Source organism: Wolffia australiana, chromosome 3 (assembly GCF_029677425.1).
Source record: "Wolffia australiana isolate 7733 chromosome 3, ASM2967742v1".
Lineage (NCBI taxonomy): Eukaryota > Viridiplantae > Streptophyta > Magnoliopsida > Alismatales > Araceae > Wolffia > Wolffia australiana.
The window spans coordinates 20,907,810-20,921,953 of NC_135837.1; the positions used below are offsets into that span (position 1 = coordinate 20,907,810).

A 14,144-nucleotide genomic window follows, 5' to 3' on the forward strand; every position below is an offset into this window, starting at 1 on the left:
AATGGCTGTATGGATGGATAAGATGTGATTGAAATTTTTTTGAAGCAAATTTTTTAGTAGATAAGGTTGATGTATCAGCTAATAGTGTTGGGCAAGGATAATAGCAAGCATGCTTAAATAACTCAAATCAGATCCTTACATGCCTCTAGAAACATGCAGTTCTCTCATTCAAGATGACTTCTTCCAATTTGAGAGAACCTCCTGCATTCATTTAACTAAGAAAACCAATAAAACTTGGTGGGTGCCAAAATCATTTATTTTACATCTCATACAGACGTTGGAGAAATTCCAATATATTTTGTTTATATCGTGGGGCTAAAAACTAGGTAGGAAATCTGACACAAATAATCCATCAAATTTCAGGCTCCAAAATCATTGTGGATCATCAAATGTGATTCGTGGAAAATGGATGAATCTTTATTGTTGATATTTTTTCTCCTCTAAATTTGCATTTTTTTTCAAATCTCAATATGCTTTTCTTTATAATCCACAGCCAATGGAGTGTGATTGTGCATGAAATTTTTACGTGTCATGAGACATTTAATCACTATGTGAGACCTGTATATGTGCTAAAAATATTAAATATGACAGTAACTTTTGATCAACAACATTATGGCACTGAAACCTATTAACCAAACTTCAATTTGATAGGCAATCGCCCTTCCATATAATGTTTAAAATAAGTCTTTGTTCATTATTATTATCGTGTGATGCTTATTATCGACTCCATAATATGTGGAATGAACCAGTGAATTTTTTATTATATCATAATAAAGTGATCACTAGTCATTAAAAATATTTTATAAACATTCATATTTGATGGATACTCGAAATGGTCATCAAACTATCCAAAAGAAAACACCAATTAATTCTAGTTATATCATAAGTATGGCTGATCATGTGGCCATTAGCGTAGAGATGCTAAGGACAGATGGTGAGTTCTATTTGGAGAAAAAAAGTACACTAAATTGATCGTATAAATTCCTGAATGGGGCCATACTAACATAAATCAAACTAATTTGTGGCAAAAGGTCATATCAGTGATCCATAGATTTGAGACACTAAAGACATCTTGTAGATGGACAGCTATATTTTGATAGTAACTTATGAGTAACTTATCACAGGGCTCAAATAAGTCTTACCTCAAATCTAGTAACAAGTACAACAAGGTGACTGAGCAGTCAAGATGGGATTGTCCAACCTTGTTTTAAGAGGAAATTAACTTGAGGGAGAATATCATTAAATCCTTGGGCAAGGTAGTGGAGATATCAGATAAGACAATCTCCAATGCTTACTAAAATTACAGATTAGAGTTTCAAGGTTGACAACACCCTAAGTCATTTGCAAGTCTCACATACATGAAATGTTATGAATATATATGGTAACGATATAATGGTAAAATTTTGATGAGAGATTTCAATTACCAACATATATTATCTAAAGCACAAGGTGTATCTTAGCACCCCATGTGCTGGAAATTTAACCTATCTATTGGGTTAAATTGATCTTGATTAAATGATGTTAATGCTAATAAATTTAATTAACCAGGTTGGTTAATAAATATTATAAAAAAATTCATTAAAGTTATAAACTAGACTAATACATAGACTTAGAGGGTAACACGCAAAAGAATTATGGACTTGGTGGATACACTCAACTCCAAAAATATGTATAAGTGGAAGGGAATCCACTTTAGATTCCCTTCCACTTATTCATCAACTTTCACCAATGGAAGGAGTGTTTTGGGAACAAGAGAAGACATGTGAACACCCAAATCTGGCTGGCATGGGAATCTACTTTAGATTCCCATGCCAGCCAGATTTGGGTGTTCACATGTCTTCTCTTGTTCCCAAAACACTCCTTCCATTGGTGATAGTTGATGAATTTCAAGAGGAGATCTATTGATGTATTGATCACGTGTATACATCCAAATGGTAAGGCACATAAATGTGGTGAAGGGATTTTCCCAAGGAGCAAGTCAAGAGTAGAATTAGCTCCATAAAATCTGATGAGATCATCAAATTTTATACTGATCAATTGTGAATGGATTCTCATAATTCGCTGCAAGGAATGCATTTGTTTACCAATCAATCTAAGCCATATCACTCAACAAAGGGTCAGAAAAAAAGATCTATGAACTTTGTAAGTTATTCCTAATTTACAAGGGTGTTTTTAAAAATTTTAAAGCAAAGTATAAATAAAGGGGGCACACACATTTATGCCAATACCAGCTATATCTGGGCAGTCCCTTGCCTTCATCTCTCCTTAGAATCCCCCTCCTTAAAAAGAGACTTGATGGTGAGAAGATCAATTAGATATTCGAGGAGGATTAGAGATTAAGATGAGATCCATCATCAAATCAATTCGAAGTCAAAATTGGAATAAGTCCCACACAAGGTAAAAATATTAACATAAGGTTTATAGCGAAATACGATTTGATGTTGTTCAATTATGTTGAGCATTTCAATTTCACATATTCAATTTGTTTTGGTTTTTCCAGGTGTCCTTGCATCTCCTTTGAATTCATTTTCATCTATTTTGATATTTTTCGCATACTCTTACATGTCCTGTGCACTTTAAAGACTATAAATGTAAGTTTTCATCATTTGTGATTAATGCATCTTTTTCTGGTACTGTAACATCACATTTTCAAATAAATATGGCCCAAAATTACACAATGAATGTGTAATCATAACATAAAGTTTTTATAAAAAGTGTTTTATAGTATTCCTTCTGTATGTTCAAAATTGTTAATATATTTTTTCTAACTAAATATATTTATTTATTAAATGTTAATAAATTAAACAAGAATACAAAATTCAAAAAAATCAGATGCCAATAAATGCATTAAATCATTTTAGAGCCAATCCTCTGTCAATATAGAGCGACATCAAAAGATATAATATGAATCTAGTGATGAAAGTTTCATCCCTCAATTCCCCCTTCCCGTGGGTACCACCTACTTGCTACGAAAGCTAAAGAAAGTTGGATAAAAGATGTAAAGTGGAACTGGAAAATGATCTCAGTCCCCATTCGGTAAAGACAAACTAAGAATTTGACGTAGGATGACAATGGAATAGGGCGACTGAGGAGACGGATGGGTTAACGACGGGTAAAGGGTGATAGACGGGTTTGTAGGGAGGGATATTACAATCCACAGAAATTCACACGATTCGGAGTTTAAAACTGATGAAAATCTGGTGGTGCAGCTCCGACCCTTATCGAGGGCGGGAGTACTGTCTTCCCCCACCGCGGCGATGCCTAAGCACCGAAATCAATACCCGAATTCACGTCGCGAGGAAACACTCGAGAAAGAGGGAGAAGAAGTAGAAAATCCCAATCCAAATCTAATTCTAACGGTGGTGGAAACTTCTATAGAAGACACTGAACGGAGAACACTTCGACACCAAAGAGTTCAATCGTACCTCGGCACCGTAGTGCGTGAAGAGGATGCAGAAAATTCCGATCGTGATGAGGCTGGGCGAATCCGGGCGTTGAATGGCCCTGGTTGAGACTAGATGATGTTGTCGCAGAGTCAGGCGTGGGCAAATACCCGCGCGCGCGAAGCGCTCATAGGGTGCACGGAGCTCACAGAGCGCGCGGAGCAGCGCGCGCGGAGTGCGGCAGAGCGCACCCGAAGCGCGCGCGGCTCGAAGCGTCGACGGCGTCGACGATGAACCGTTGGACGGCCTCGACGACGTTGGTGGCCGGCGTGTGACGTGGCGGGCAGCCACGTGCGCGGCGCGGACAAGGGGTCGGCGTGCGGCATGCGCGGGCGACCAGGGGCGGCCCTAGGCGACCCTGGATGGATGGTCGGGGTGGTCTTGGCTGGGGTTGGCCTGGGCGGCCCTGGCGGGGCTGCTTGGGCGGCCTTGGCTGGGGCGGCCTGAGCGGCCCTGGCGGGGCTGCTCAGGCGGCCTTGGCTAGGGCGGCCTGGGCGGCCCTGGCAGGTGATGCGAAACGCCGACGGCCGGGATCGAGCGGCACGTTTCGCGTCACAGGAATAATGATGATATGATGCAAACACAATGAGATTTTTATGATCGAGCAGTTAAGACACAAGGAGATAACGCGATGGACGGTGACGATCACCAAATAGATTGATCCGAAAGTCAGACTCCCAATGACCCTCAAGACCACTAGACGTCTAGACGAGAGGGGTGTCTAACGGCCCTGATAAGTTCGGAATTTAAAGATCAAGTGACAGACCGTTTACCTCAAGAAAGTCCTGCTCCCACAACAGTGGCTTGTTCCTAATCCGTCGTCGAGTGATGAGTGGCGCAGAGGATGCGATAGCGGAGGGCGGCACTGGAACAGGTAATAATACTGGTTAAGGAGGAGAGAGCGAGCTGACCTTAAAATATGTAGTCACGGCATATCGAAGGCGGGCGTAGAGATAGCGTTCGGGGCGGATTAATCTTGTCGTAGGCCGGAATGCCGGGAGGATTAACGTGGCTTGGCGCAAGTGGACGGGGCGCACCGGTCACAACTGGCAGCGGCGGTGGCGCGAGCCACGGTATAGGGCAGAACGGCGCCCAGGGGTTGATGACGCGGGCGAAGCCTCGGCGCGGCGTGGAGCCACAGAGTGCGGCAGAACCGTGGCGATTGGCGGACCAGCGGGCGCGAACTCGCGGCGCGCGGTCGGATCACGGCTGGGCGCGAGTCGCGGCGCTGGCGGCTTGCGCGCAGCGCGGAGTCACGGCGGAATGGGTCCACGGCGCGCGTGGGTCGCGGCACAGAGCGGGTCCCCGATGCGGGCGATGATGCGGGGTGGTCGGGAATCGGGGTTCGGGGCGGGGCGGCAATGGGAGAAGTGGCGGTCGAATCAAGAAAAGGGGGGGGGGGAGCCAAAGGGTGATGCAAGAATGGGGTGGGTATGGTCAAGAATGATGGAAGATGGTGGGAATGGTCAAGAACGATGAGGGTGAAGAGGAAGATTCAAGAAACGATGGGGACAGGAGGGTGGGCGATCAAGCAAGGCAAGAGGAGGCGGTTGGGCATCAAGAAACGACGGGGAAAAGAGGGGGGGCGATCAAGAGAGGCAAGAGGAGGCGGTTGGGAATCAAGAAACGAAGGGGAAAGGAGGGTGGGCGATCAAGAAAGGCAGGGTAGGGGGAGGGCAATCAAGAAAGGCAAGAAGAGGTGGTTGGGCGATCAAGAAGGGTAGGGGAAGGGGAAAGAGCGATCAAGAAAGGGTAGGGGAAGCGGTTGGGCGATCAAGAATTTCAAGAAAATGGGGATGAGAATGGGTGGCGTTCAAGAATCGTGGAAAGATCAAGAAATGGGGTTAGATGATCAAGAAGCGAGGGTGAAGGGTGGCGTCCAAGGAAATGTGGCGAGATGGGCTGGATGAAGGAGAAGGGGGTGGATGGGTAGAGCCAAGAACCTGGCGTGGTGAGTTCTTGGTGGGTCGCGGGTGGTTCTCCTCGTTGGAGATGATTTCCCGAATGCAGCGCGGCGCCGTAGTCGTCGGGAACCTTCGAGGATGCCCAGAGTGATCTCGATGGGTGCTCTCTCGATTCTTGATTTCAACAGCTTCTTGAAAATCTTCAGCGTGCGGAGTGATCTCGGCAGTGCGGTTGAACACGTCACGCCGGAGTGATCTCGGCGGACAGGGCGTGGGCTCTACTCCTCGGAGTGGTCTCGACAAAGAGGTGGGGCTAGCCAAACCCCTACGCTACGACTACGATAGGGAAGATTCTTGAAACAATTTCAATTCAAAAACTTCCAAGTAGTCCCTTGGGCATGCCCTCCCCTTATATAGGGAGGAGGGGTGCCAAGGAGACGTGGGGAGAGGTTGAACCGTCATGAGACGTGGTTCGACCTCTCCTTAAAAAATCAAAATACAATCTTAAAATGAAAATAAAGACGAGGATGGGCCCTACGATACTGGCCCAATCCATAATTCGAAATGCAAAGAAAATACACATAGAAAAAACATAAATTGTTCGAACCTACCCGGAGTACTTAAACCCCGGGTTGCGGACGTCGGCACGAGCTGTCCGACGTGGCTGCTGGCGAGTCGTCGTCGGTCGTCCGGCTGATGTCGTCGTCGTCATCAGGTCGTCGTCGGCACAATGGTCCTCCATCAGCGGGGCTGCCTGGGCGGCCTTGGGCAGCCTTGGCTGGGGCGGCTTGGGTGGCCCTAGCGGGGCTACTAGGGCTGGGTGGCCTTGGGCGAGAGAGAGGGTGAGAGGGAGAGGGAGAAAGAGAGAGAGAAAGGGGAGAGGGTGGAAGGCCGACGTCGCTAGCGGCGGCGGTGGCGGCAGCGTTGGCAGCGACGGCGGCGGCGGTGGTGACGGCGGCGACGGCTAGGGTTAGGAGGGGTAGGGGAGGCTGGGCAGTCCTCCAAGAAGAGTTAAACTGAAACTCAATTCTTGAAATTATGACTGCCTAAAAGTTTCTTGAAAATAATGGCCTTTACATAGGCTTTGGAGGAAAGAGAAATTGACGAGAAAGTAAAGACGAGAAAATAAAGACGTGCGCCATGTCACGCCATAGGGCAGTTGTGAATCTGCCTTTGGCGTCGTGTCATGACGCGCGTAGAGGCGTGCGCGGGTGGAGACGTGCAAGTTGGCGGTTGTGGCGTGTCGGCTTTAGGGTTGACGCCGGTTGACCTTGGCGGGTTGACTTCGTTTGACTCCGGTTGACTATGGTCCAAAGCATGCGTGTTGACTCCGGTTAACCGTGGTGGCATGTTTGTCGATGAGATATTGGCGTCCTCGCCATCAACATGAAATAATATTAAGCATTATTATATAATTTTCTCCAAGAAATTCTTAGTTTAAGGAACTTTCCAAAATTGTTTCACAAGCTTATATAGAGAGTATAATTTAAACATCTAAGAATATGTTCAAATATTTGAGTGAGGAATTTTAAGTTCTTGAAGATTGCAAGAGTGGGCCATCATGCCCTGGGATTCTAGAAGCAGAAAGACAGACTGCACATGTGCTAATATTGGATAAAGGAATTCTAAAAAGGATATCATATATGATTTCATTGTTCATGGATGAGTAAACTTTGATTCACACACGCAAAGTGGATTTGAGTTGACCCAATATTTAGGCAAGGGGCACACGCTTGACCACTACCAACCCAGAATGGTTCCAACTATTTAGGAACACAGATGATCTCGATCTTCCTATCAAAATCAGATTAACAGTCTAATGTATATATCGTAGTCTGTTTCTTCTCTCTTTTTGTTTGAGAGAACAAAAACACTTTGCAAAAATACTCATCCTTTTAAAGGGTATAACTTCATATTTGTTGGAAAGCTGATACTTGAGCTAAAGGTACATGTATTGGTGGTATGTGTAGTGATAAATTGAAGCTCAAAATGAGGGCTCTATTAACAAGGCCAACCTGTGTGGAGTCAATATTTGAAAAATATCTAGATGTTTTGTTTATAACTCTTGTAAAACCAATTACAGTCACAATTTATTCAAAAAACTGCTAAAAACTGCCAAACCCCAAGCAATCTCAAGCATTCATGTGGAAACTTTTGCTGTTAAAGTGAAGGCTGCTTAACGTTCCTGCCCAAGCATTTGGCCGAAACGCATCCAATCTGAGCATTATTCTTAGCTCCGGATTTGACTTCGTAACACATGCCCTTCATGGATATTTGAAATAGTTGGAATGATACAGAAGAGAATAGAATGGACCTGCGCAAGGATGACACACACAAATCAATATGGTCTTATCTAACATATAATTTAATTTTCGAACTATATATATCCATATGTATCATTGAATAATTTGTCTCACTATCTATAAAAAAATACAATATGATAACCGTCAGATAAAAGACTGGTCTTCACCATAACATATAAATACATAAATCATATTAGTTTATCTATATCACCCCTATTCATAAATAATAATTTCTCACAAATTTCCATATAATATCGTAATATTCCTAGCTTATTAGTTCAAATACTGTCCATGATAACGACTACACTGCTCCATTTTCTTGAAAGTATGTTTTAGCTCTAAATTATATCTAGATAAAAGCAAATAAATAATTTATATTATTAATTATGTATATCTCTATCTAAATGTACACATTCTCAGATTATCAAATCAATGCTTAACATGCTTGAAACACATCAAAACTTGAGTATAATTTCAGTTAAATTACATAACTATGAGAGATCTATGTAAGGGCTATATAATTTTAACTTGGAGGAATTTGTTGGTTTATGAATGAGTGTGCAACTCCGAAGCACCCACTAACTAACCTTGACAAGTTGAATTTCTTAGTACCCCATGTCCACCATGAGACAGCGAAAACCCAAGTAATGGATCATACTTCTTTAACATCCATCATCTTATCTTTTACCAACATCATCGTCCATTCCTCCCAAGGAGTTAGTCTGGGACCACCATCAATGATTCAGAACCATGGCAGTATAGCAGAGACATAATATGAAGATATTAATTGATCATTCCACTCCTATGGTCAATAATCCAGTCACAAAAGTCAGCGTACCATGGGACTAGAGCATCAATTTCAGATTTTCTTCTCGCTTTCTGAATATGTTTCATGTCTTCCATGCATTACCTATGGAAGAGTTGTAAAAACACATTGAATACTTCGTTACTTTTTATGAGAGGAACCTATTGGGTGTTGACATCAAAAGTGAAATTTGACATTCACCCTAAATGACTGAGTGAAACAGCAATTTGTGAAGCTAACTAAGAGTTCAATATAAGGATAAATGGAAGTTGTATTCATTATCGAATATTATTTGGTGGGAAAGAAAAAAACTTTGAAAAAAGTTATTTGTACTTTAACCGCACTAGGTATAATGGCTGGGAGAGAATAAATGAACACACACATCACTGTTCACATGATAATGAGCTACTCAAAACATTTAAGAATTAGGAAATGTAGATTGGTACCTACTAGGTGTAGTTAGAGGAGGATGAATCTCTGGGGCAGATTGAGGCAATAACATAGATGATTCATTATGAAATGAACCTGTCACATGGTGGGAGATCCTCACAACAAGGATGGAATATTGGACATCAAAGAGGTCATAGGTTCAATTATTATTTTTTAGATAGACAAAAATAGAACTTGTTCGAGTAGTTCTTCGGTAGGAGACTATGCGACAATAAAACAGAGACAATGTCCTTCAGTTGTAAAGAACCATGATAATTACACACCGAAGACTAAGACACAAGCAAACTAAGGTTTTTGACAAAACTTGTACGATGAAACTAAGGTTTTTGACATAAGTTTGATAGAGCTCTATCCTAAGTAATCATAGTGGATATCTTGTCCCTTCTACAATGATGGCCCCAGCTACTTAATTTACGATTATCCTTTAAGGGCCAACTCTGCTCCTTAAATTCACTAACTTTTGTCTGGCTTCTAAAAAATCTTTTAAAGTCTATGATTGCATGATCTACTTTTTAAAAAAATTAGTGATAGAGATGAGTGTCTATTTTATTTTGTACTTTAGGGAAGTACATTGAGTCAAGGACACATTTTTTCTTCAAGGGCATCGATTTCTTCAGATTGTTTCACGTGTTCAGGTAGGATCAAGTGTTGTCTCAAGTTCTATATATTGAGATCAACTTACCTAATGGGATGAGTTAACCTGACTTTCATCACATCAACCCATGTTGTATGGTGGGCCTCAACATATCAACTTCATACATCTTTCAAGTCCAAATTATCTCAAATTATGAGAAAAGTTCAGGAGTCTCGCTTCACCTGAGCTCAAATAATGGGGTAGACTCACTGAGATGAGTTGGTCAGGTTCTCTTTGTATTGGCTACTTGGTAAGAGGCCAGGAAGCAAGGAAACTTCATTTGATACACTTCTTCTCAGAGGAACTCACCAAGTGATGCGACTTGATCCAAATACATGGATCAATTTGGAAATTTGGGATGGATCCAAATACTTCAATAAACTTCACTTCAAATGATGTGAATTCACCAAATCCTCGTAAACTCACCAGAGTGGGTAAATTTAGAAATTTCTTGACCCACATCAACTCGTGCACCATGGAGCGTGGTTGTCTTTCCTCACATTCTATCATGTATCCCAGAGGCTCTATGCTAAAGTTTGTCAAGTTCTATCTTTTAACCCACTCCAACGTTCAGATCACGCTCCAATATCAATTATGACAATGATCAGCGGACAATAGAGAATCTTCATTGTCATCATCATCGTCATTTGTTCAAGCCAAACATGGATGAAAATGATACTGAAATAATGTGAGGATGACAAAGTCAATGATAGATTTCTCACCCATCCGACAGATAGGAGATTTTTAAGAGACTGGTCGGCACATCAACAAACATGGCAGCAATGACAAATGCATCAGCGTCATCATCCTCATCCACCCAGTGATGAATAAATTCATCATCAACCTCTTCCACTCATCATTAATAGGATGATGTTGATGGAAAAATGTATGCATGGTATTTTTTTTTGAAGAAAATTTATGGACAGTAATGATGACTGTGACGAGTTCATCATCATCTGCCAACCCGAGTTCAGATCTATTCACGGTGTCAAGTAAATTTGACAAAAGTTCAGGTCTACTCACAAAGCCAATCATTCGTTTTCCTTCCGATCAACTCAGAGTGAGGTAAGTGTATCCAACACTATTTGTCTTCCTCTCTCAAAGAGATGGCTCAGTCACTAAGTCTTTGTCTCAGGTCATTCAAATGTAGAGTGAAACAGACATGATCCAAAGCTGAATCAATGAATCGAAGAAAGCTCAGAGTAAAGCCTGGTCCACTAAGGAGGCCCAGCCCAACCAGGAAGCCTCGCGACCCACAAGCAGAATGTCTTAAACCTCCCAGGTGTGAATAACATCCTCCCTACCTTGTTCCTTCCTGTCCCTAAACTGGTCGTGATTCCTTCTGCATCTTGTTTTCCCTACCTTGATCCTTGGTCATCCTTGCCCATTCCCGTTCTTTTCACTTAACCCCAGGAACCTTATCCACCTTCCCCCTTTAAACCTCCTTATCTTCTGGACGGTGGAAAATTAGCTGGGAACTGAAGTACCTTCATTGAATGTCTCGGACCAATATTACAGGGTTGAATACCTCAGACCCCAGATTGAATGTCTCAGGTGATATAACCCCTAGAGTTGTAGAAAGATACATGGAGAAAGAAACACAGACGTAACAAGAGATCATAAATGACATAGCATGCACCAATGATGGTTAAATTTCTGTTATGGCCCCCAATTATGTCCATCTCTAACTTTCTTATCCCCTCAATAAAAGAGAAGATTGTCCAATTATTATGATTAGTAGATGCAGCTTGTTTGTAATCCATGGTCAATAAATAGATGGAACGATAAATCCAGCTCTAATTAAAACACAAAAATGACTACCTGCTACGCCATTGTCTTCAAGATCGTTCTACAGAGAGATGCAGTGAAGAGCTCTTCAATCTTTGTCACCGGAGCCACCACCGTTGGAGAACAGAGATTGGGGTGGCCAGGAATGGCGCATATCGGTGGATGTACGGATTCAGTGTGCCGCCAATCTTTGTCCACACAGCCTGATGGTAACTCGCAGTTGCAGGAGCATGATACATGAGCTTCAGTAGCTGCATTAGAGACAGGCGATAAGAGGAAGCCTAAATCTCTCACGAAGGTATAATTAGATGAATGGTAGATCATGAATCTACCTGCCAGTACATGAACATCTGCATGATGCTACGCTGCCATCTGCGCAGAGACATGGAGCAAAGATCAATTAGATTGGCAACTGAGATGGGAAAGAAGACAGGGCCCATGAAAAGCAAGGAAGATTAGACTGACGAGAACAGAGAGAGGATGAAAAGGAAACCAAGGGCGACTTCCGCATTGGAGCTTAGAATGCTCAACGTGGCTGTGTTTGCTTCTATCCACAGGCAAGAATCTTCCAAGTATTTCCTGTATCAGATATTAATGAATTTCATGAAAATTTTGGGAGGATTAAAGAGGCACATGAATTTCAAGAATTCTTCATGTGATTCATGAAACTTGTTTTAAATGAAAGCCAAGTTCCAAATCCACGTTTGTGTGCCTCCGGGAAGCCAATTAATGATTATAAAAAAAATACTGAAAAACCTGATATATACAGAGAAACTAAAGCTGATTGAAGGAAACAGGGAGCGACATACATGGAAGAACTCTTGGCTCAGCAGCAGAATCTTTTCGTGGATTTAATGTGGGAGTTATCCATTAGTATGATGGTCATGATGGAATTATAACATTGTGAAACAAAAAATGTTGGAACTTAAAAAAAAATTAAATTAACCTGAGAATAGAAAGTAAGGAAGTACCTGTAAATCGATGAATGCTGGAAATTACGTCTGAGGAACTTTGCAACATATTCACTTGAACGGCAGGCCACAGGTATCAGAGCGACTGAGAAAAAAGCAGCCATAACTTAGTAGGAAAGAAGCATTGTAAAATAAGAATTAGCCAAAGAAACTATTAATATAGTTGCCAATAGAAAAAATGACAAAACTGGTAAATGTCAGAAAGATTATAAAGAATGATGATACATACACTTGAAAGGAGATTGAGATGATACGAATGTTAAGCAGTATATGAAGTAGATGAAATCTTTCGTTCCAACTACAGATTGTAACCATGTTTGTACCGCCGGAAGATTCCAGGCCCTCGGTTTCTGAAATCGGAAATATCAATATCAGTTGTTAGCATTAAAGGAAGATAAACTAGGAACGGTGTAATATCCAATTCAAAGATTAAAAATATGAATAAATGTCTAGATGTGCATGAACAATTACCCCGTACAAATTGTATAAGGAGTACAGAGTAGAACATGCTGTTCCAAGCAAGGTCAATCTGACAGTCTTGTTAGAAAGATTTCTCGGCATAAAAGGTAGAACTCCTAAAGTAGCCAGAATAAGTACCTGTAAGTGCCAAAAAAATACAACTCGTCGTCTACATACTGATAACTCAAAAATAACTTAAAAAACCATCAGTATCAAACCTAAGTTTTTTATTTTCTTTTCAAACTACAGATACTCACCCATGCGTTGATAGTAAACTGTATGGTCTGAGGATCTCGCCTCACAGAACTCGCCGATGTGTTGGAGCCTGCATTAATAGAGACCGAATCAATGTAAGCCACAATTACGAGATGAAAACTTGATTAACCTTTGAAAAATTATGAAATAGAAGAATTACAAACTCATCCAAGATGTTATGAACACTAAATGGACCTGAATTACGTGGCCTTGATTGCTCGCTTGATCCTTGAGTTTGCGGCCTGGTCGATGGCTGGGTTTGAGGCCTGGACGATGTTCCGCTTGATTGGGAAGAATTAGTCGATGGCAAGGGCTCAACCACAAGATTAGGATCCTGAGAAAATGAACACGACACCAATTGTTAATCGGAATAGTCAAACTCAAGACAAATCACTTCAACACTCTGACTAACAAGGTTGAATTCTCCACACTTTAATTTTCCTTGAAAAAAAAGAGGGCATCACGATAACGAAGAAACTGATTGGATTCAAATCCAGATAGAAAAACGGAACAAAATCGAATTTTGAGGCAGAAAAAGGGGGAAATCTAGTAGACAGAGACAAGGTTATTCGTCACGCTTCTTACAATGAACCGCTGGTAGAACTTGCACTTGTAATGGAGAACGACATCAGATCGGGCTGCCCTGTCGGGCGGGATGAGAACATTGTCCCAATAGTTCTTCCATCTCGGATCGTTCTCGTAATCGTACGCTTCTGCAGCGATCTTCTTCAACTTCTGCGGATCTACTCCGCCATCGCCCATCCTCTCTTCTTTGCTAAGCCTTCGATCTGAGCAATTTCTACTGATTTCAGCGCCCGAATTCACTACAAATACTGAATATGCTCACCGCTCTATAGAATTCCGTTGAAAAACAAAATAACCAATACCGCTCTATCTGGACCCTCCGATCTACATCTTGCAACGGTTGCGATTCGTCCACCTGTCAATAGCTAATTTTGTTACGTGTCGTTGGGCCATTGGACGGTATACGTGTCGTTTTGGCGGACGGATGACGATTTGTCTTTGGGTAGTATATTTAGAGTGCACGGACGTGGACGGGACGGTTTTTTCGCTCTGGGGACGGAAAAACGTCCCGTCCGAGGCCTCGGTACGAGAAGGAAAACTGTTAGCC

At 42.0% G+C, this 14,144-nt stretch overlaps 1 protein-coding gene and 1 non-coding gene across 5 annotated transcripts; one reads left to right on the forward strand and one right to left on the reverse strand.

The window, feature by feature from the left end:
* Positions 1–7,369: 7,369 nt before the first annotated feature.
* Positions 7,370–13,850, reverse strand: LOC144701274 (dihydroflavonol 4-reductase/flavanone protein). 4 transcript variants are annotated; one of them, XR_013580980.1, is made up of 12 exons: positions 13,598–13,850; positions 13,208–13,346; positions 13,015–13,082; positions 12,770–12,895; positions 12,528–12,648; positions 12,299–12,383; positions 11,793–11,906; positions 11,660–11,699; positions 11,361–11,578; positions 8,489–8,560; positions 8,238–8,372; positions 7,370–7,661 (listed from the first exon to the last, which is right to left on the reverse strand). XR_013580980.1 is itself a non-coding variant. In XM_078573043.1 (9 exons), the coding sequence occupies exons 1-9, from the start codon at positions 13,772–13,774 to the stop codon at positions 11,426–11,428; spliced, it is 1,023 nt and encodes a 340-aa protein (XP_078429169.1). In that variant the 5' UTR covers positions 13,775–13,850; the 3' UTR covers positions 11,245–11,425. The 4 variants fall into 4 exon arrangements, 1 of the variants encoding a protein (XP_078429169.1); XR_013580981.1 differs by lacking the exon at positions 8,489–8,560; XR_013580982.1 differs by lacking the exons at positions 8,238–8,372; positions 8,489–8,560 and having other exon boundaries at positions 13,598–13,846.
* Positions 7,605–7,707, forward strand: LOC144701540 (U6 spliceosomal RNA). Its single transcript, XR_013581034.1, has one exon. It is a non-coding gene; the product is annotated as a U6 spliceosomal RNA (small nuclear RNA).
* Positions 13,851–14,144: the final 294 nt, after the last annotated feature.

Excerpts from the sequence above, each read along its gene's own strand:
- LOC144701274 (XM_078573043.1), bottom strand. The coding sequence starts at position 13,774 with ATGGGCGATGGCGGAGTAGATCCGCAGAAGTTGAAGAAGATCGCTGCA. Across the intron at positions 13,083-13,207 it reads ATCAAGGCCACGTAATTCAG|GCTCCAACACATCGGCGAGT; the intron begins GTCCATTTAGTG and ends CTATTAATGCAG. Across the intron at positions 11,579-11,659 it reads AGATGTTCATGTACTGGCAG|CTACTGAAGCTCATGTATCA; the intron begins GTAGATTCATGA and ends TCTCTAATGCAG.